Source organism: Pleurodeles waltl, chromosome 7 (genome assembly GCF_031143425.1).
Source record: "Pleurodeles waltl isolate 20211129_DDA chromosome 7, aPleWal1.hap1.20221129, whole genome shotgun sequence".
NCBI lineage: Eukaryota > Metazoa > Chordata > Amphibia > Caudata > Salamandridae > Pleurodeles > Pleurodeles waltl.
Genome location: NC_090446.1, coordinates 1,342,818,056 through 1,342,840,352, shown reverse-complemented (window position 1 = coordinate 1,342,840,352; position 22,297 = coordinate 1,342,818,056). Strand labels below are relative to the sequence as shown.

The 22,297-nt window shown below is 43.5% G+C and overlaps 1 protein-coding gene across 1 annotated transcript in view; it reads left to right on the top strand.

The window, feature by feature from the left end:
- The window catches only part of LOC138246280 (T-cell-interacting, activating receptor on myeloid cells protein 1-like), a 41,715-nt gene extending 23,042 nt beyond the window's left edge, over positions 1–18,673 (top strand). Inside the window, exons 5-6 of the mRNA XM_069200720.1 lie at positions 2,691–3,005; positions 15,575–18,673. Of these exons, the coding sequence (XP_069056821.1) occupies positions 2,691–3,005; positions 15,575–15,690 (431 nt within the window). The 3' untranslated portion in view covers positions 15,691–18,673. The remainder of the gene's footprint in view (positions 1–2,690; positions 3,006–15,574) is intronic.
- Positions 18,674–22,297: the final 3,624 nt, after the last annotated feature.

Here is a 22,297-nt window from a genome sequence, read left to right as displayed (position 1 = left end):
TTGAGTCATCTCCAAGGTGGGGGATTAATAGTCAAGGATAAAATGGCTTTCCAGGCAGACCCAAGGGGAGGTCGGAGGGGGTTGGCTGAGGGCTTAACCTTTCTTAGCTCTCTACTCTTGGGCAACAGGAAGGTATCGACCCAGAGCAACTTTCCCTGATGGACAGAGGTGACAGTTCCTATCCAGGGCATGGTGGCTGTAGATTCGAGATGAACCTCATGCCGCTCTGTGGTGTAGAGCTGAGATGGGGCCCAACATTAAGGTCTAGGCTGATCCCCGGACATGGTAAAGTCAGACCGGAGAAGAATCTGGGGGTCTTGCATGCAGAACAGCTATCGTGATTCCCCCCCATGAGAGCCATGGCTTTTGCTTGGAAGGCTCGGTCCCTCTAGGCCAAGGCTCCAGGCACCAGGCAGGACCATTTTGCCTACCCGGGCAAGGGTGGCATTGTACCCTGTAGGAGTCTGGTGCTCCTGCAGGCTGAGCAGCTCCCCTAATAGCCCTTTTGAAGGTCTGGTCCCCGCAGGCCAGTGGTGCCAGCCAGCAGGCAGAGCCTCTGGCCTTGCCCAGGGCAGGGTGGTGCACCACCCACAAACATTTGCCCTGTTTCAAGATGCCCAACAGTTAGCCTGTCAGCTGAGTGTGGGCAAAAAGGTCACCAGTAACGTTTCATTCTCAAGGGTGAGAACGGGTGTGCCAACTAAGTGAGCCACGTTACCAGCCCAGCCTCTCTAATTTGAATTATGCCCAGGACTAGTATTTATTTTTGTATTTGTTTGAGATTCGCTAACAATAGAAAAACAATGAAGTTCCCTATTTATTAATATTAAAGTAAAGCTTCTATTTGTACTCTTAAAAGTTGTGTGTGGAATTGTAATGTCAAATGTGTGACCATCAAACAATTAGTGGGTCGGGAATCCTACTAACATTTTGTGCCAGACACCACGCTGTTATCAACTGCTATTGCCTAAATATCAATCCAGCGCAGTGACACACAGTGAGTCACATGTGTGAGATTGACCCGAATCAGTTCTAGATACATTCTGCAGGGAAACCAAAACCCATGACTTCAAAATGTCTTTTCTTGCATCTGCTTTAATAGACTTTTTTGCAACAACTGCAAAATTGTCAGTCTTGACAAAGGATTTAGTTAAAGTGGTAGTTAAATAACTCTAGCAACAACTGCCTTAATACAACCTATTTGACCCAAATTAGCACTCAGAATTCAAGCAAGCCCTGGTACAGAAGCAGTATATCACCTTCATACGGTTTATTTGTAGCGTTTGGTATACTGCAGCACAAAATGTATGTTTAGAAGCTAACTGCAGCAGCTGCAATCTTCAAGAAATCTTTATTTGTTTTATTCCTTCCCGAATATCCTCCCTCCCTAATGGCATTAATAAACACTTTCTTCCTGTCTGGAAATTCAGACAGGGGTAAGAAAATTACTGGGTTATTTCTACATTTTAAACGTCTATGGAAAGGTTGCAAAATAAGTTGCAGGGAAACTTCCTGATAAGAAGCCCTAGGCCTTTATCACACAGACCCAGAAACCACCAAAGCTATACAAATCAGTTGTATTGAGTAGAAGGACCAAGGGAGTAGAGCAGCGTTAAACACAGGGAAAAGATGAGGGGAAGAAATGGGGGAGACTCATTAAATTCCACCAAGAGATGAGGGGAGGACATGGAGGAGACACATAAAGTTCCACCAAGAGATGAGGGGAGGACATAGAGGAGAAGTTAGTCCAGATTCCAGTGGCATCGAGAGACAGGGGACAGCCCTAAACTATGCACACGTCTCAGTGGGCGTATGACTTTATACAAGAAGCAATAATGTTGTACATTCTGCACAGGGGCACGTGAGGGGCACATCCTGCAAGGCACTGACACCTTGGGTGGAGTGAGAACAATCATTCAAAATAGAAAGACACAGATAAAGCATAGGGAAGGGCCGAGGGGGAGAGAGTGCTACTGGGTGTATCTCCCCTTACTGTGCACAAGAAAACAAATGCAAAGCGGCAACAAACCTAAAAAAAACTGAGGAAAATGATTAACAGGCGAATTTTCTTTAGACAACATTGATTGACACATTGTTCTCACATGGAAAAAGTGCTCAATATAGGTCCCTCCTTGATGTTAGTGTCATATACCGATCCATGGGGCAAATTGATGATGAAGAAGCTCATTCTAACTGTTGCTGAATTGTTCTGTAGTTTACTTGGAGGTTAAATACCTATAATTTCCAGTGTTGGATCTTAAAATGGGGTGGCGTGCCAGTACTGCCTGTTTCTCCTTGTTCTTATGCGTGACACAGCCTCAAAATGTGCACTACTTGCCCTCACAGTTTCCACGAGCTTTGACCTTGCAAGCACCAGCACGTATGTGATTTGCACCCAAACTGTAATTCCGACACTGGCACAAACAAAAGAGTGAGACTAAATATGGCTTCCTGTGGGGTTGGAGTCATCCACTAAAACTGCCTCTTTCGCTCTAGGGTAACGGGGTAAGTCTGGAAAATGGGTAGAAAGTGGTAACCCTTAACTATTTTCATTCGTTCACTTTATTTATGGCAAACACGATGGCCAGAACGAGTGGTCACATTTTATTCCCCTTTAGTGCGAATTTTTCGGATTTAGAGACTAACCCCACTGAACTGTGCATGCCTGTTTGTTTCTTCTGCTTGAATAGGTGTGCCCTACGAGCCCTCCAACCCACAGGGGATACTTTTCCATGCAGCGGAGGGGATGTCGGTGTACTGCTCGGTCACTGCGGGAGAGTCTGGAGAGGGTTGGTTGTATCTGTACAGAGAAGGAGAGCATGAACCCCTGGCTAGGCAGAGGACTCCTGCCCTGCAGGCGGGAACCGGAACGTTCCAGGTGACCTTTGACATCACGCAGCTGAGGCTGGGCCTGAGGGAGAGGTATGGCTGCGTGTACAAGGCAGACGAGGACACGGAGCTTGGTGCGCACACGGGCCAGGGACATGTGTCCACCAGCAAAGCAGGTGAGCTCTTGCAGCGCTCGCTGATAACAGCGCACTACAACAAAACGTCCCGTCCTTTTACAACTATGTTAAGCGTCTAGAGTTTCTCATTTGTCCGAGGTGCTAATAAACCATACGAACATATTACAATAATTAGGTTTTAGTTAACAATGTAATACATAGTCCAAATTACATATTGTAAAATACACGGTGTTTCTTTTTGAACTCCCCGAGGATTTACTGATTTATTTACGAAGTCTACAAATACCTGAGTCATTTCAGCCTCCTGTCACTGTTAGGGGGGAAGTCTTAAGTGACAGAAAGCTTCCATTCCGTAAGCAGTTGGTCATACTATCCACGCGCCTCTGGAAGGGGCCTGAGGCGCGCCCCCCCCCCCCCCGATTTCTCACATGATTTTTATTAGCAGTCATAACAAAGATCCTTGGGGTGAGGGTTAATCTTGTGTCTGTCAGGTGGTCCCTTGTGCTCAATCAATCAATTAGGAATGTGTGAAGCACACTTCTCACCCGTGAGGGTCTCATTGTGCTCATGCCATGCCCTGTGAGGGTCCCATGTCATGAGGGTTCCTCAGGATTCTATGTTTGTCACAGAGAACCAGGGACTGAACTGATAGCAGCAAACTCATGTTGAAGCACTGACTCACACATCTTACTACATAATGTCAGACAAATATCCGTGGAAATAAATATTGCAACACATACGATAACTCCTGTCTCCTTTGATGTATACCTACGCCCAAACATTTTTGATTGCGGTAGCAACTCTGCATGCCGGGTCTGGAAAATGGATATTGACTTTAGAAACAGCAGTTATAACACCTTCTTTATAAGCGAGTTCAAGGGCAGACACAGCCACGGAGAAAGATGTTGTGACTACCCACCAAAGATTAAATGAATGCTACATTGTGCAATCTACATGCAAAAGTAATGCAAGATAAGTAGTATATATGCCTTAGTGTTCTTTAATATCACTTTTTAGGGCAGTAGAATTGCGCTTACACGTGTGGTTGCTCGATCCATAATACCTGAAATGACGTAATATTTTTGATTTATTTCCAGTACTGCCAGAGATGGACATAGTCCCTTTTCATTACAGATGCTCAGCCAATCAGAAGCCGAAAAGACATGATTCATATGCAAAATTGAAACAAGTCCATACGGCTTTGGTTGTAGTATGGACCAATAATGCCCTATCTGGGATCTGGTGACATGTCCAAACTCAGCATTGTGGTTTATTAGCCTTTGATGGCATTATAGGGACTTGCTACATCCTCAGTTATCTGCAGCATCTGAAATGACCCACCCTTGGATGATGCCATGTTCATTTAAACCGTATTCACCCTCTAAAGTAAATACTTCCTTAGATTTCAATGCTGGTATTGCCTTATAAAAACTTTACTAGCAACACTGGCTTACCTCCATAACCTTCAACTCCTCTCCCTCCTAAGTATCAGATTTAGACCCCACTGGAGAGTCATCAGATTGACAGAGAGCCAGTAAAAAGTCCACACGCAAGGGATGTGACTGAGCCTACCCCAGCCCTGCTTGTCTTTCAGACATGTTGACCCGTTAGACATTTTCATGCCTGCACAGCGGGCCGCCCACCTCTGGACGTTAGAAGTCTTCATCCAAGAGGGTACATTCGAGGATAGTTCTGCTTTAGCCCCCACAACTACCCAATTTGAAAATGAATGAAAATTACTAATGTTCCCCAAAAGAAAGTTCTGCCGAAGCATGGAGATTTCCACAGAACTCACTCTGTGACCAGTGGCCTGGCAACACAGTGTTACATCAGTCTAATATGTAGTTATATTAATGCCTTTAAAGCCTCTGAAATAGGTGTATGCTATGGTATGGAGTGCCACCAGCAATGCAGATACTACAAATCCACCACCACAGCGTACCAAGTTACATCTTGGGAGGGGCGTCTCAACTCCTCCTTTATAGTACTACTGTTTGACTAAATTATCTTTATTTATTTAACAATGAATTCTTAACTTTATTTACTCTTAACAATGTAAACAATGATGTAGCAGTGATTTTATAATTCTCCATGATGTAGTGCACTCCAGGTAGGTGGATAGACCCAAAAATCAATACGGTAATGTGAAAACCTAGGGTCTGATTGGAAATGGTTAACCAATACATATTTTTATTCATGAAATGTAAATGTATACATCTAAATCATTTTATTCGCCCATATTACAACGCCAGGGCTGTGTACTATCGCACTGGAGCATATTTGCTCCAATGGACAGGTAGTGGACATACAGGGGCAGAAATACTCTAGAAAGCTTGTACGTGTTAACAAACTTGTTTACGATCTATTCTGTCACTGACAATAGCCGGAGACTTTGGGTCAGATGTGCGAAGCATTTTTGCGACAAGTTACCAAATCACTTGAGTACTTGCGCAGCTCCTGTATTGCCGTGCAGTGCTTGTGGCCCTGGGAGCGGCATGATTTGGGCATATCAGTGGTGCGAGGATTGTGCTGAGTCTTTCTGCCTTTGCCTACGTTGATACTAAATGCTGAGACGCTGGGACGCTGTGACGTGACGTGACCCGTCGTTGGAAGTCCACGAGCCACCTCCCAGCTGCTCTGCTACTCGTCTCCTCGAGCGGCTCACCTGAGCCTGAATAGGGCACAGAATCCAGGTCTCCAGGATCCTGGGAGTTTGATTAGAGGCAGATTACCAGCAACTCTGCTGGCCGCGTCTGTGAGGAGTTAGGAGCGAGGAGTAACTGAAGCCATGGTTGGTTCTGGGTGGTTCAGAGGTGGAGGGTTGGACACTGCAGTGAAGGTGAAAAGTTGGAATTAGTGGTGGGAGTCGCCTGGGAGGCCCCCTGCCCATCAACATCCTGTTCATGTTCCTGTTTCAGGAGCTGCTGGTTCGACAGTTGCTACTCCTCCTGTTCTCCAATTGGTGCCCAAACGTTCCTATTGCTGGAAAGGACTGCGTAAGAACTGTGCTGCGGTGAGCGCTAAGACCGCAAAGGACATCATAAGGTGGCCTCTTTATAGGAGAGATCAACAGTGCTTAGGCAATGGAAGCGGCTGCGGATTCCTCGCAGTGTGGCTTGTCGCCTCTTTTTCCCTTTCCCTTTTGCCTATCCTTTGCCTTGTCTACAAGACAAGGCAATCTTGTCTGCCATCCTGTCTGCCAATCTTGTCTGCCATCCTGACTGTACTTCTGCTTGATTATCACCTACGCCATAAGCTTATTAGTAGAACCTTTTGCTCACTCATTGCTCATTGAAACATCTCATTGTCGCCTAAGGAAACATCTAGTATAAGCATCTGAAAGGCACAATGACTGCAAAAAAATTAAGATCGGGCGTCTACTTCCGGGGAGCTCTTGTTCTGAAACCTAATCTAACCCTCTTTGCAACAAGGACGCAGTTGCCCCGGGTTTAAAATGTAGAAATCAAATCTTTTCTCTTTGGGACAAAGAGAAGACTTCCTCTAAACTGTCGAAGTTTAGATCCTTTGGCAGCAGGGTCACACTACCACCTGGAGAACCTCAGCATCCTGGTCCCAAGGAGTTAGCACGTATTAATGTCTCGGATGAAGCCATTCGGGATTTCCGTGTGTCCCTAAGATCCTCCTCTCGTACTATGGGCCATGATTCCTGCAAAATTGCTTCGCCATTCCCCAGTGCCATCCTCCCCAAAGCCTATAATCCTGTGAGTTCGGCTATTACAAGGGAGGATTCACCTACTAGAATTGTTAATGAAGCTCCTCTTCAAAGTATTGGCTTGGAAAATCCTCAGGACGACTTTACCCTTCCAGATTTAAACCTACAATTATATAAAAGATTAGAGCCTTATCAGGGAGAGAATACTCCCCAGCCTTTCTCCCTGCCATTATCCAGGGGTTTGCAGCTCTTTAGCAGTACGCCCTCTTATCATAATTCATTATGTTCACATCTTTTAGCGACTCCTGATTTTAGCCTAAATGTTAACTCCCCAAGTAATCCCCCTAATCATAAATGTACAGGTCTCTTCCTCCATTTTTAGTTTAGAGAAACTCTTATCATCTATTTTAAATCTTTTAGAAAAAAATGTTGGGGGATCTGACTGTATTTTTGACACTATTACAGCCATGCTAAAAGAGATAATTGCTAGCAAAGGAGGTAACATTGAATTACTGACATTACCACAGGAAGAACCTCTAGCAGGGCCCCATGCTGCAGAGAACACGGACCAACTTCCTGGTATTGATTTTTGTTCTTAGGCTGGTATGCCTCAGATTCAGATACTACCCAGGAATTTTGCTTCTATCGAGAGCCTAGTAGACTCTATCAGATTTGTACTAAGTGATTTTTCACTGGGGAAAAGTCTGAATTGTGATTTTCTAAATTCTGTCCAGGAAGTATTTACGATCTTCAAAGCTCAACCAAAGGCAAATTTTGTGATTAAGGAACCCTGTCTATTGATGCTAAAGCCAGCACCCAAAAAGAAAAATCTTATGAGGGTCAAAAAACCAAATCAAAGGTTTTCTAAAAAAGGTTGGAGAAAAGTGCGATTTTCTGAGGATTTTTCCGAGCCGCAAGAAGTTTTAACCCCAGAGGTTCCTGCTACACAATATCATATTGGAATTACGGATTCCAAAGTAACGGACACTCCATTATGTCCTCCCTCCATGCAAGATACGGATGGCTCTATCTTGATCCAAAATATGTCTGCATCACAATCAAGTATGTTACCTTTAAATCCCTTAGCACAACTGTTTGGAGTTCATCCGCAGCCTATGCCTCGGCCGGTTTGGTCGCCACGTTTAAGAAGAGAAAGGAGTTAAAACCATGAGGACGCTTTGATTTTAGGATCCATGCTCTTATTTGGCACAGACTTTTTTCTAAATAGATCTAAATTGCCAAAGTGTTTTTCGGAGATTGAGTCGCTCATTCTAATTGAAAGTAATGATTTCCATCTGGTTACTTTGGAGAACCAGGGCTTTGGCCCTAAAACAAGAATGATTTTTTTTATTCCAAATTGATTGTTAACAAAATTTTAAATAATTCTGAACAACTTCAATGTAAAGGCATTGACGTGGTCCCTGTTTCAAGTGAGATGGGGAGTATGCTAGCCAGCAGGGTCTCACAGTATTCCCATGAAGGTGCTAGGAAACACAGGTCTATTCCTATTCCCCAAAGTAATTATGACAACTACCATTATGGTCAACAAGGTCTAAAAATCTCCGTAGGGAAATATGGTAGAGAAGTGTCACTTAGGGACCCTCCGACGAGCCCACTCCACAAATCAAGTATTAATACTTATTCTTGGAATTGGCTACCGGCTGTGTTAAGCAGCTCCTCTGTAATATCTCGTCCAACAGCACCTTCTCAGTAGCAATGAGCTCACTATTGTATCCTGAAATGTTGCTGGCATAAATAATAAGGGTGAAAAGAATTGAGTTTTTGAATACTCTAAATGCTGATATAATCTACCTTCAAGCGACTCGGTTCACTAGGGAGCTCTTGTATGATAAGTACTATTTGCTTTGCTGTAACGCTACTCCCTCAAAGAGAGGCCGTGCCAATGGCGGGACAGCCTGCTTGCTGACTAATAAGTTGCACTGGCATTATGAATGTTATAGAGACACCAGCGATTTGTTTTTGGTTATAATTTTATACAGTGCTGCTAGTAAAGGGTCTGATGCAGCTCCATTGGTGTTAATAAACTCCTATATCCTCCTGGCACTCCCTATGTTAACCTCTTAGCTAAAATATTAATTTTTATTACGGACCTTTGTTATAGGGACCCAGCAATTCAGATTATCATGGTTGGTGATTTAAATTGTAAAATTTCGAATTCAGCCATCTTCTTTCTGGGATGAGGAGAAAATGGAAGCATTTGGGATTCCTACCTGTGTTTTTCCCTCTAAAATAAGAACTGATAAGCTTCTCCTTGAGCGCCTGAGGGCAAGCGATTGTATCGTAGCCAATGGTAGACTTCCCTCTGATTCACCAGCCAACTATACACACCAGCATCTGGGGGGCACTGCCATTCTAGCATATGTGGTAACTAGCTATCAGGCATTCCCCTTAGTACAGGACTAAAAGGTGATAGAAACTGTCCTTAGCGATCATAATACTTTGGCCGCTTCTGTCAATTTGAAAGTGCTCCCTGCTGATCCCTGGTGTCTGGAAGGGTCTAAATCAAAATTTAACATCAAAACTGGCAGAACAGATTGGTCTCCCAACGGGTTTGAGGGGCTTAAAGGTATGTTAGAGATTGTCTCTGATGACCTCGAAAATGGGGTAGGAGATGTTTTGGAGAGATTCTCTGTGTTTCTGCAGCAGTTAATTTTGATCACCTGCCAGAAGGCCCAGAGCAAGTGAACAGAGGAATCAATGCTCTTACTCGTAAGCAATATAGGGAATATATGCTAAAAAGGCAAATTCGGTTAGATTTATTTTAAACAAAGAAGGAGGCATTTAAGAGCTTGTTTAAAAAAAGATACCATGACAGATTTTGGATTGCCGTAAGGGAAGCAGCTTTTAACGGCCATTCAAGGTGCTTTTGGTTGTTGGTAGCAAATTGGTGTGGCACGAGAATCGGATCTCTTCCAATGACCATTAATGAAATAAGAGGAAATTGAGGAAGTAATCAGAGGCAGGCGAAGTTCAGCTGCAATGGGTTCTGATGAAATCCCTGTAGTGGTTATAAAACATGATATCTCTACCTGGAGTAAAATCCTATTCCAGGTCTTTCAATGCTGCTACGAAACCAGGAATACACCTTCATCCTGGAAGGGTAGTATTATTGTTCCCCTACATAAGAAAGGGAACCGTAACTGTCCCGAGAACTATCGCCAGATCGCTCATCTGAATGCGGTTGGTAACATTTGTGCCAAATATCTGCTTTCCCAGATTAGTGATTGGGCCGAAAGGATCAAAATGATCCCTTTGGAGCAACCAGGGTTTAGAGAAAAACAAGGTACAATTGACAACATCTTGGCTCCACAAGTAATAAATGAGAAATATGTCTCCTTCAACGGGGAGGTGATTTATGCAGCCTTTATCGACCTTTTCACAGCATTTGAAAAAGTTGATAATGCCATGCTGTGGAAAAAGATTTTAAGATTAGGCATGCCTGGCACTCTCTTAGATTTGTTGGTTGCTCTCCATTCCTCCACCTGGTGTAGGGTATTGTTAGGGGGAGAAAGAGGTTTGTTCCACGTAATAACAACTCAGAACGGCCTAAAACAAGGTTGTATGCTGGCCCCGCTGCTGTTTTCCTTGTAAATCTCAGACTTACCCACTTATTTAACACAGAACGAGGGTTTCGCTCCAAAATTGGGAGGAAGGCCGATATCATGCTTGCTCTACGCTGATATTGGATTGTACCCCAAAAGGGCTAAACAATCGCCTTAAAGCCCTTGGGTGATTCACAGAAGCTCATTTCTTAAAAATAAAATGCTCCAAAAGTAATATTTGTGTTTTCATGGCAAAAAAAGGTTTAAATATGACAGTTTCCGTTGGCTTTTGGGAGCTCAGAAACTTGAAAGAGTAAATTCGTATACTTTTTTGAGTAAAATTGTCTGCGGGAACCTCAGCAATAGGGAGCATATAGAATATAATCAACGCATGGCGCTATCCCAAGGTAATGGCTTGAACACCCTATATAGGGCAACCGGTAGGAGACATTTCAAATATCTTTTAGAGATATATCGGGCAAAGATACCCCCATCCTTGCTCTATGGCCTAGAACATGTTGAAGTTGCTAAATGGTGTTTCCTTGATAAACTTGAGGGCCGCGTCTTGAGAAACCTTATATCCGTAAACTCTGCCCTCTCAGCAGCAACATTAAGGCTCGAGTTGGGCTTGAGAAGTGCTTTTGTTCAAGGGTTGGCCGTGGTTATACGCTGGGTGGTTAGTTTGATGACGTGTGGTGATGACTCTCTGAGGTCATTGTTAAAAAAATAAATGTTGTCCGGCTACAGAATGGAATACACTATTGGCAGGAATTTTACATATGCTATAGACTTCTTACAGTTCGATCCTACGAACATTCCTGCACTGTTTAAATCTGTAATTAGGCAAGTAACTTGGTCCCACGAGCCTTCGCATGGATAAATAGGCTTGTGCACACAGGCAGAGTTTCCAATCTATTACTGATACTATATGCTTGAAGGTAATGCAGCGCTACCTTAGTGGGAACCTGCCTCATGGGGTGAGAAGATTCTGGCTCCTGTTGCGACAGGGGCTGCTCCCTCTTAATATATCATGGGCTAGATGGTATGGTTCCTCAGCTATTTGTAATCTTTGTCAAAATGGAGTTCAAGATCTGAATCATGTTGTTTTCATTTGTCCGGCTTTGTTGCTATACTGCCGTAGATGTCTGCCCCCAATTTGTCTCAAACTCTCCCAATGCACTGTCTCAGAACTATCACAGGCCTTCTTTGCTCCCCCAAATGAAATATTTTGTTATAGAATTTTTAACTTTTTTAACAGTTTTTTACCTTTGTATTAACTTATCTTATAAACTATTCTTTCTTTTATGTGCAATGTAAATGTTTTCTTTTTATATGTTTGTATTATGTGGAACTCCATGGGAGTTCCTTATCATAAAAAAATAAACTGAAACTGAAATCACAATTTGGGTTTGTGGCCCAGTACCGATTTGGTATTTGGAAGGGGCGTGTTTAGGGCATCTCTTTCAAATACCAAATCACAATAGTATGCATTCATGTTCTGTGACCAAGGTCCGTTCACAAAACATTCATTTTTTACTACTTCCTCAAAGGAGGTGGTAAGCCACTCGAAAACAGGAAGGGGTCACCATGGGACCCTTCCCCTTTATGAATGTTGACCAAAACATTAATGAAGAGTAGACAGTGATCCATACCCTTAAAATATGAGTGTACCCTTTTCATTTTTTTTTTTATGCATCCCATTTCCATTTAAGGAAAACGGGTTACGTTTTTAAAAAAAAAAGCTTTATGTACCACATTTATACTCATGAGTTAGGTCAAATAGCGACCCATTAGGAACCTGCAGTTTTCCAACTGATATATTAGTACATAGATCAGTTCACAAATTACCAGACTGGTCACAAAAATACTGGGCCCCAATTTCAACCAGTATTTTGTGACCAATTCTTAGTACATCTGGCCCATACGTCTGTGAAGAGTAGGACTAACTCTATTTCCAGGGTGGTAATGTACAGGAAACAGACACAAAATTAGTGGGGTGTATGAAAAAGAGCTTTCTGGAGAAAAAAGAACCCTTTGGCCTCCAAGTCCTCATTCTTTACGGCCTCAGTCTTTAACTGACCTTCTTAAGGTGTTTTCTGAGCGTCACTGTGTCGTCATCGATGGTAGAGATTCGACCCTCCAGGTGCGATTGGTGCTTGTTCAACCTGCTACTCATGTTGTCAAGCCTGGCGGTCACTGAGTCAATTCTATTATCAATAGCGTCAAATTCTGGCCTCAGGTCCGTCAATATTTCCTCCTCACCCAATATCTGATCTTGCATCTGTTCACTCCGGACATCATCCGACTCCCTCACCGGAGCTGCAACCATGTCATCCTATGGCCTCCTCTCAAATGGAAGTTTCCGCTGCCTTGGGTCACTGCAGCCCATGGCTCCCCAGAAACACCCCCAGCTAGTGGTGGTCTAGTAATGCACCAGGAATCATCGGGGGAAACCCTGCACTACGTACTGTAGGATCCAAGTAGTTGCCACGGCGCCACAGATCCCACCCACCGGGTAGGCAGCTCCAAGCACCAACACTAATGGGGATTAGTCCGTTGTGCTGTGCCTCTCATGCGGCCAGTGCATGCATTGCAGGAGTGCGGGACCCCGAGTTAGTCTCCCCCTCGGGGAACTCTGCCAGGGAGGAAGTTTGTATCTTAGGGACCCTTTATAGGTCGGCGTGTGACCCTGCCGGCTACCTCACTGAGTATCATAGAGAGTTGGGGGGTGTGGGGCCCACCCCCCACCTTGCTGTGGATCTTCCCGGGTCCAGCCAGGCCTGCGCCATTACACAGTGGGACACGCCCCCGGCCGTTCCCATGGGTGTCTCTGGGGTGGCAGAGAGGGCCAATCTAGGCCTCACCACCACGCGGCCTTTGCAGCAAGTGTCCAAGGGGAGTATGGGGGACACTCCTCCAGCGTCGTTGTAGACTTGGGGGGAGGGGGAATAGAACCGTTACGGCAGCCCCCGGCAGATCCGCACCGCCAGGTGGCCCAGCCTTTCAGGCTCACCCTAGACACCTGCCACCTTGGGGCCTCCGAGGCGCATGGTCCTCTGGATGCGGGCCGCAGCAACAGCAGCGCCCGTGCACCGCAATGTCCGCAGCTGCAGCCACTCTCCCGCGATCACCCCACAGTCCTTACCACTCCGTCACCCGCATTGGGATGCCTCCGGGTCCCTGGTGTGCTTTCCAGCTCGGTTCTCGAGAGCCTCTGCAGGAGTTTCAAAGATGCGCAGCCATGTTGGCCAGCAGCTTGGCCACGTCCCCCAGTCAAGCTAACTTTACCTAAGCATTTAATGTGGATTTTGAATACATGATTATACATGATTATACATGCAAACGTCTTACTTTTCAAATAAATGCAAAATGTGAGTAAAATAATACATACTTACATATGCAAGTATAACTTGAAGTGTAAATATACAACATGAATAATAAATACATGTAAGCATTTTAAATGAACATTAGTGCACATGTTTATAAATCTTCGGTTTATCAGCAGTTACATTCTATGAATGCGTTTAAATGTTTAACACATGTTAATACTATTAAGGCACACATTAAAATAATGTCATATATAAATGCATGGTTGCTCAATGATGACGTGTAAAGGATGGAGTTTAAGTTGAGCTAGTAACCAAACCCATCGCTTATATATGGAGGAAGTGAGATTGAATATTCTTATGAATTAAATCCTGTTCTATTTTTTGAGGCAGATATTTATGAAAGGTAAAGATTTTGACACCCTACATTTTAGAGTGCATAGGCCTGATTTAATGATGAAAATACTTAAACGCTCTGATCAGTTGCCACTCACCAAAGTCCACTGTGAAAATCTCTTACCACTGCCAAGAACCACTGTCACAACAGTTCATGTCATGATATAAAAGTTTGATGGACTGCTTTTTTACATTCTTTAAAAACAAACTCCTAAAGTGAAAGTTTGTTATTTATAAGAGTAAAACTAAGAGCTCCCATACTATGAGAGATTCTTCCCATGGTGTGAGGGTCATTATTCTTTTTTTACTGTTCCTTTGGCAGTGACTGATAGCAAAAAAGCCATCCGACTGCTGGCTCTAGAAATGACGGGTGGTTTGATAGGGGTAATCTGCAACATCCTGTACTGTGTTGGGCTTTCAGAGGAGTATGTCAGCAAGAAAGACGGAGTAGGCTCCATTGCCGACATACTTTCAGTCTGCAGCCTCTAAGTAAGTTATGCAGACCAACAGTTTGCCAGACAGGGTAACCTGTCACCATTGCTACAGAGTTACCTTCTCCACCAAACTTTAAATAATGATCTATGTTTTTTAGAAGGATAGTTTAGCTGGCTGTGCTTTTGCATGGATCCGACATATACTCCATGGTTGCTATAAGAGAAAATGCTGCCATCATCGTTGCTTTTTCCTGTGCTAACTAGCATGCAGCCAATAAGTGACATCCTTGTCTCCTTCATATATATATATATATATATATATATATATATATATATATATATGTGTGTGTGACCTGTGACCTGTGACCAGCTCAATTTCAGCCCTCCCGAGCTGTCCAAAGCACTAGTCTGAAGTCCCTTTAGCTTGATGTACCTCTGGTTATCACTGTTGCTCGAATGTGAATGTATCTTAAAAAAAACCAGATAAGAGGCATCTAGCAAAACAGGAATTGTCTCTCAATGTACATACGTTTGCAGTGAGGCTTTATACGTTTCTCTGAGTACCATAAAGAAATTAAAAGTATTCATTTCTTGGTCAAGAATGCATACAGTTGTCATGGAGTCATAAAAAAGTTCTGATAACAAATGCAGGTGAGCCCTGGCCTTGTGTGGATACAAAGTGGGCCAGAGAGTATGTGTCCAGATGTCCAGCCTGAGGGCCCGTGGTCACTGCGTGTGCTGTGTGTGCTGTATTCTGATTGGCTAAGTGTTCCTAACTACATGTCGCATCTAACTTTATGGTGTTTTTGGGAATGCATGCACCCTTTAGCCCATGTTTTACTGGAGCCAATCTCTTGGGACCATTGTGGTGTCACTGCCCCAATCTGTGGGATTTGCTCAAAGTTTCCTGTTTCCGCGTTTGTCTGCCGACTACGTGTCACCCCACCTGTGACCTGTCAGTCAGTAAGCTCAGGCCTAGATCTCAGAACCCGCTTGACCACATAACTACATGTCAGGATTGATGGAAAGTTCATGACGGGGGATTCTAATAATGGTGATGCAACTTTGTGTGCATGAATGTATCGTTGTGTGCATCAACATCGATTATTCCAATGTTAGCAACACAAACTGCTTATTATTATTAAGTCCTGCTAATAACATTTTGATCTATCAACATTGACTCATCCTTTTTGTTTTCCCCCCTTTGTTATCCAAGACCCTAAAACAGAGGACACCTCTCTCAGCACAGAAAATTTAGTACGTATTGGACTGGCCGCTCTCATCCTGCTGGTGGCGTTGATCTTTGTCATTCAAGCTTGCCTTGAAAATTGAGTCAAGAGAGTAGGAATGTAGACCTACAAATTCTGATGTACAAGACGTCCTGAACGAAGGAAACACCTAGCTGTCAAAAATGTGATAAATAACAATGTTTAGTAGTAAGTGATGTCTTCACCTCATCTCATAAAATAATACATCACCGCACACTTTGCTCTATGGGACGAAGGTTTGGAAACGACCACTGGTACATGACTTAGTGACTTATTTTCTAAACGAGAGGAAGGTCTTTGGTTCCATCAAAGATACCTTTACTTGAAATGTCAGCATTCACATAAACATTGATACATTTATTTCACTATAAATTATATATTTGTCGCTGGGTCACTAATGTATTCAGAGGAAAGTGAGAACATGGCATTTGCTGATGAGAGTCCATTTTCAATGGATGAGAAAGGTTAGTCTTGTATGCTCTTACTGTGTTATACAAATTACTGGAAGCATATTTTGATGAAACATATGTGACTTTTAGAGATCCCTATTTAGTCTACATTTGCCATAAAGTCATTTAAATTTTCATCTTAACTGCCTCCACAACCCTACTTAGTTTTTACTCTTGAATATGTATACATTGACACACTTTATCAACGCAGGCACTTTGTACAATAATTTTCTAAGATTTCCAGCTACAATTGAAGACTTTCTGTTATGAATCCAACCTTGTTTTCACAGTCTGGATTTTCTTTTTACATGATAGAACCACATCCTACAAGACTGATCTTCCTTTTATAAGTTTAAACTTTTACCAGACACTCATTCCTGAAATAAAGAAAGCTGTCCTACTACAAGACACAACTTTCTTCTGAAGTGCAAGCATTCCTGCATCAAACTGGGGTTTCCTGCGATAAGGAACAAACTGTTGTAAAAAAGTGGGACTTTGTGTTACGAGGTGGAAATACAAAGAATAAGGCATGATCTCCTATTCAAAGACAGACTTCATGTTTAGAGCCAGACTGGATGTTGTAATGTGGAGGAACCTGAGACAAGACATCCTGTTCTGTGATGGCCTATCAGATCATCAGTGCACTTGATCAGGTCAGATCAGCCCACCAGCTCCCAGTAATATGAGTCTAGCTGAATGTTAGAATTGGCGTTGCTTCTTTCTTTAAAGCAGTTACAGAAATGCCATGTGGAAAACTTGCAATGGATGTTGTAATGTTATCATTCACCATTCATTGTTCTATATAGACTGCTTTGAAAATGTATATTGATGACGTAAAATAGACTAGGAGGCTACCAAGACAAGAATGCATTTATTTTTGGGGTGTCATACCCTGAACACTCTTCCGAAGCTACACCCCTGGTTGAGTGATTCAGCCACTTTACAATATTTTGAGTATTGCTTCAGAGGTATTTTGGCTTTTTTGAATCTTTGAACCACTTTGAAGAGTTAATGGGGCTATATTTGGTTTCTAGAACCCTTTCTTAAGAATACATTTTTAGACTTGAAAGTTGCTTTGTGGTATGTCATTCTTGTTATTTGAAGTGAGTATGTGAGTGCTGTTACAGGAATGTGTGTTCTGTACCTAACAAACAACAGACTGTGACATTCTTTCTTCTATTTATTTAGGATGTTAGTGAACCATTGTCTGTCACGAGATCTGTTGCTGTCGATTTACTGTACCTAATCTTTTCCAATATTTCATATAGTGTTATTGCTATTTGACACTTACATAATGCACATTCAGCTAATAGCATGTCTTTGGACCGTTCAGTGTAGTAGGATCTTGAATAAGCACTGTAGGAACTGTTTTCAGTTTTTCCAGTTAATTTTTGTCCCCCAAAGGGATTTTTATCTGGTATATGTGCATTTACTTTTATCAGCTTTATTATCATTTATATTGATAATTTTAAAAGCCAGGTGAGAGATCTTAAGAAAGATAACTGATAAGCACCTCCAACGCCAGCAATAACTACAGTGCTTATTCTGGTTACCGAGGATGTAGCAATGGAAATGACTGAGATGTAGTAATAGATCAAAAAATAAATTTTACATATTGATGTCTTTTCATATAGCGATCCTGTTGACAGTGTTATGGGTCATACCAGTGGTTGAGTGGTTCTTCTGTGTATGTTTGGGAAAAAAGCAAATTTAAGTGTAGTTTGATGGCTAACTTTTAAATATTTGCAACCTTGATCTTTCCATTATGTTTCTATTTTCATATCACCCTTTTATATCACCTTTGTAGGGTTGTTTTCATTCTTTCATAGCATATACCATCATTCAGTTGCCACTGTATTTCCAACATTTAACCCTTTTTGCTCATAATCATGATGTTAAAGTCCTTATCTGCAGGCTTGATTTCTATTGAAAAATGAAATGGTGGGGTCATGACCTCTGACTTACTCTGCTTGGGGAGCATACAAGCGCCGTTTGTTCTGGAAATGAAAGGCTTGAATTGGTCCCGGAGCAGCGCGTTGCTTGGAGAAAGGCCGTGCATCCCGACCCCCAATACAAACTACATTTCCCATGAGTCCACTGCACTCTCATGCTGTTAGAATGGTGGTGGACATTTTGAACTAATTGATCAAGAGTGTCTTTTTGTTTCACAGCGTCCTAACTAGGAAATCATGATAGTCTGCTACTGCAGCCAGGACCTTAAGATTAGAAACTGTGGAAGTCCTGGAGATTGTTCTTCCTTGAAAGCTAGCTCAATGATGTATCTACTCCAATGGATAATGAACTATATCAACAAATGTCATTAGTAATTTATGTGTATTTTATTAAATATTTATGAGATTCTAAATATTGTTATTGGAGCGCAATTGTTTCTTTTGATATAGAATGTATCCCTGTTGTTGATAATCAAGCAAAAGATTTGATTTTAACAAAATGTCTCAGGGAAAAACATTTGTATTGCTTTGGCTGAACCCTAACCCCTGTGCCTTTGTAAAAGGATCACTCTCTAAATTGTTGATGTTACAATTGGAAGCCACAGTTAAAATGAAATTCAAAATATATCAACAGTTTTCCTACCAGTCTGTGTTTCAACATTTCTCCTGATAAACATGATGCCCTACATGTGTGGATGGGTATATGGCAGAGATATGAAAGGACCAAAAACATGGTCATGTGCCATAAAAGATGGGTAAGATAGACTTTGGTGTTGGCGGCTACCTGACATATTTGGACCCAGGATCAACCGGCAGCATGATAAACTTACCAACCTCAGACATTCTGAAAACAAAACATCTGGGGGAATCCAAGTTGATGTGGATTGCATGGATCCTATCACTTTTCTTACACTGAAGACCATACAAACATCAAACTTTCGGTAAAATCACAGCAGTTCCTCACATTCCCCAGACAAAGGATAAATACTGCCAGCACCCTCTCCACCTTCAGCCTCAGATGACATGTCAGATTCTGAATCCTGCTCTGGTTCATTTGTGACTTGACTTCTCTGAGCAGCTCCAGTGCTATCACAGCAATCATCATACGTGAAGCCATAACTGTAAATGAAACACACAACGCCTAGAAAGGGGTCAAAAAACAAAAACAATGTGAAGAGTCTGTGAAGAGAGAGATAGAAAGTGTGTGTGTGTGTTAGAGAGAGACAGCATTTGTGTGATTGAATGTGAGTGGGTCCTTTTTATCTTGAATGATTGCTCAGCCCCTGCAGTATTTGAAAAATAGACTTTGAAGTTCTCACCTTTACAATAAAGCACTATGATTTCTTTATCAGCAATGTGTTCTAGAACACTTATGCATCCAGTATTACATTTCACTTCATGTTGCATGGGATGTGTGTCCCTATTACATACAAGTTTTTTCTTTTCCCAAATCTTGCATTTCTGCACTTTTGTTTTTATGTAACATATGAATGTGTCTTTTATAGCACATATTATGAACTGAGTTGCTAGGTGTCGGGTTAAGTTCAGAAAGTGGGTGGATGGTCCTGATGGCACGTAGCAGATTCACAACACACAGAAGCGCTATTAAAATAACTGCAAAAATCTTAAAAAGTGAATTGCTTCACCAGAGCGCAAAAACAAGCAACACAGAATAAAAACATAACACATATAAGATTTATATACAAACGCCAGTAATCGTACATCAAAAAGTAACATGTTGAAACAAATGCAAACAAAAGTGGTAACAGAATATAACAAAAAACCCTTTACCAGCTGAATACACTATATAACCAGTGAATGAAAAGAAACTAATTTGAAGAAATCACAAAACTTCTATTTCACAAAAGCAGTATAAATAAGGACAAACTTACAGCTGCAAACCAAATTGCACCACGGTGCAAAATAAATACTTAAATAAGCACTAACAAGCATCACTAATTATCATACACACAATATGTAAATAAGGAAATCAGAGCCAAAAACCCAGTAACAATAAAATTCAAGATAATCACAACTCCACAGGAGTCACGTCCATTGCCCTTGATGGCAGGAATAAAGTAGAAATCAGCCAGAGTCCATTTCCACAATCAGGATTCTGTCTGACCTGTGAATATAAAAGACAAAACTGCATATAAAAGGTCATAGAAGCCAACAGCATGAACACTCTTGATCACAGAAAACAATAGTGAAATAATAAATAAAATGCTCATTACGGCATGCATATACCAATTGTGTCTTTAAATTGGGGCACTCTGAGTACCTCGGAGCTGCTTCCCTCACGTTAGCAACTAGCCAATAAGCAGGAGAAAACATAGGGCCTCATTCTGACCCTGGCGGACGGCGGAGGCCGTCTGCCAGGGTACCGCCGCTGAATGACCGCACCGCGGTCAAAAGACCGCGGCGGCCATTCAGACATTTCCTCTGGGCCGGCGGGCGCTCTCCAAAAGAGCGCCCGCCGGCCCAGAGGAAATGCCCCTGCAACGAGGACGCCGGCTCAGAATTGAGCCGGCGTAGTTGCAGGGGTGCGACGGGTGCAGTTGCACCCGTCGCGTATTTCAGTGTCTGCTTAGCAGACACTGAAATACTTTTCGGGGCCCTCTTACGGGGGCCCCTGCCGTGCCCATGCCATTGGCATGGGCACGGCAGGGGCCCCCAGGGGCCCCGCGGCACCCCCTACCGCCATCCTGTTCCTGGCGGGCGAACCGCCAGGAACAGGATGGCGGTAGGGGGTGTCAGAATCCCCCATGGCGGCGCAGCAAGCTGCGCCGCCATGGGGGATTCTAAGGGCAGCGGTAAACCGGCGGGAGACCGCCGGTTTGCCTCTTCTGACCGCGGCCGAACCGCCGCGGTCAGAATGCCCTGCGGGGCACCGCCGGCCTGTCGGCGGTGCTCCCGCCGACCTGACCCCCATAGTTTTTTGGTTAGAGGAGAGAGTAAATGCTTGGTTGCCAGCGGACAGAATACCAGACCAAACGAACCCAACAAAAGATAAACAAATAACAGAAGCATATAAAGAAATTTAAAATGGAAAAAGTGTTCCCATATATAAATGAAAACTTCCAACACTCACATCAACCAGTGTGACCAAAGGCACCATCCAGAAGACTAAATCAAATGGAACCAGGTGGACATCATGTTCTGAGGAATGGAGTATTGGAGACAAAGGCGGTCATTATGAACACTGCGGTAAACTCTGTCGAAGGCCGTGGCGGCGGTGAACAGAAGACCGCCGTTGGTGGTGAAAACAAACCCGCCATGTAATGAACTAAAATCCCTACCCCGCCAAATATCACCAGACCACCAGTCACTGCCAGGACCTTGGCGGAAATGCTGGACCTTCCATCCCACCACCGCCGAGCTCACCCACATTCCACTCTCCAAATAATGATGCACAAATCACCTTGGCGGTCAGTGGAAGCCGAATGACCATTGGCGGTGCCGACCGCCACGGGCGGCAAGTGGACTCAACAGCAAGAAGTGCACACATTGGATAAGCTTGAAACCCACACATCCATAACCCCATAAAACACTCACAGACACCCCCCACAATCCTTTGCAACCAAACTAGGCCAAAGAAGATGGAGAGCCCCAGAAGCAGACCCTGAACGCCAGTATACACGAGACACACACCGACCCACAGAAGAGCACCCTCACCGCATTTCCAGCCCCGACACCATTCACCATGTCACCCCCCAAACATCCACGCTTCATAGAAAGGGAGCTAAGGACCATGGTGGACGAGATCCTGAAGGTCGAGCCACAAATATTTGGGGCTCAGGTGCAGCACACACCCCTTGCAAGGAAGATAGAGCTATGGCAGACCATTGTCAACAGGGTCAATGCAGTGGGACACCATCCACGCACCAGGGACGACATCCACAAGAGATGGAATGACCTGCTGGGGAAGGTCAGGGCCATGGAATCCAGGCACCACATTGCAGTCCCGAAGACTGGGGGAGGGCCCCCACCAACCCTACCCAAATACACCGACTGGGAGGAAAAGGTACTGGCCATCTTGCACCCTGAGGGACTTACTGGACTCATTCGAGGAGTGGATTCGGGTAAGTCATCTACATTTACCCCATATACATCATACCTTGAATGCATGCTACTCACCCCACCCCACCCACACCCACCAGGACCAATACCCCACCCATGCCACAGCCACTGAATCCACCCCCCCTGCATGACCACAAACCCACTAACAGGCCCACATCCCTCCCCCTGTGCACAGCCACCTACCCCTGCA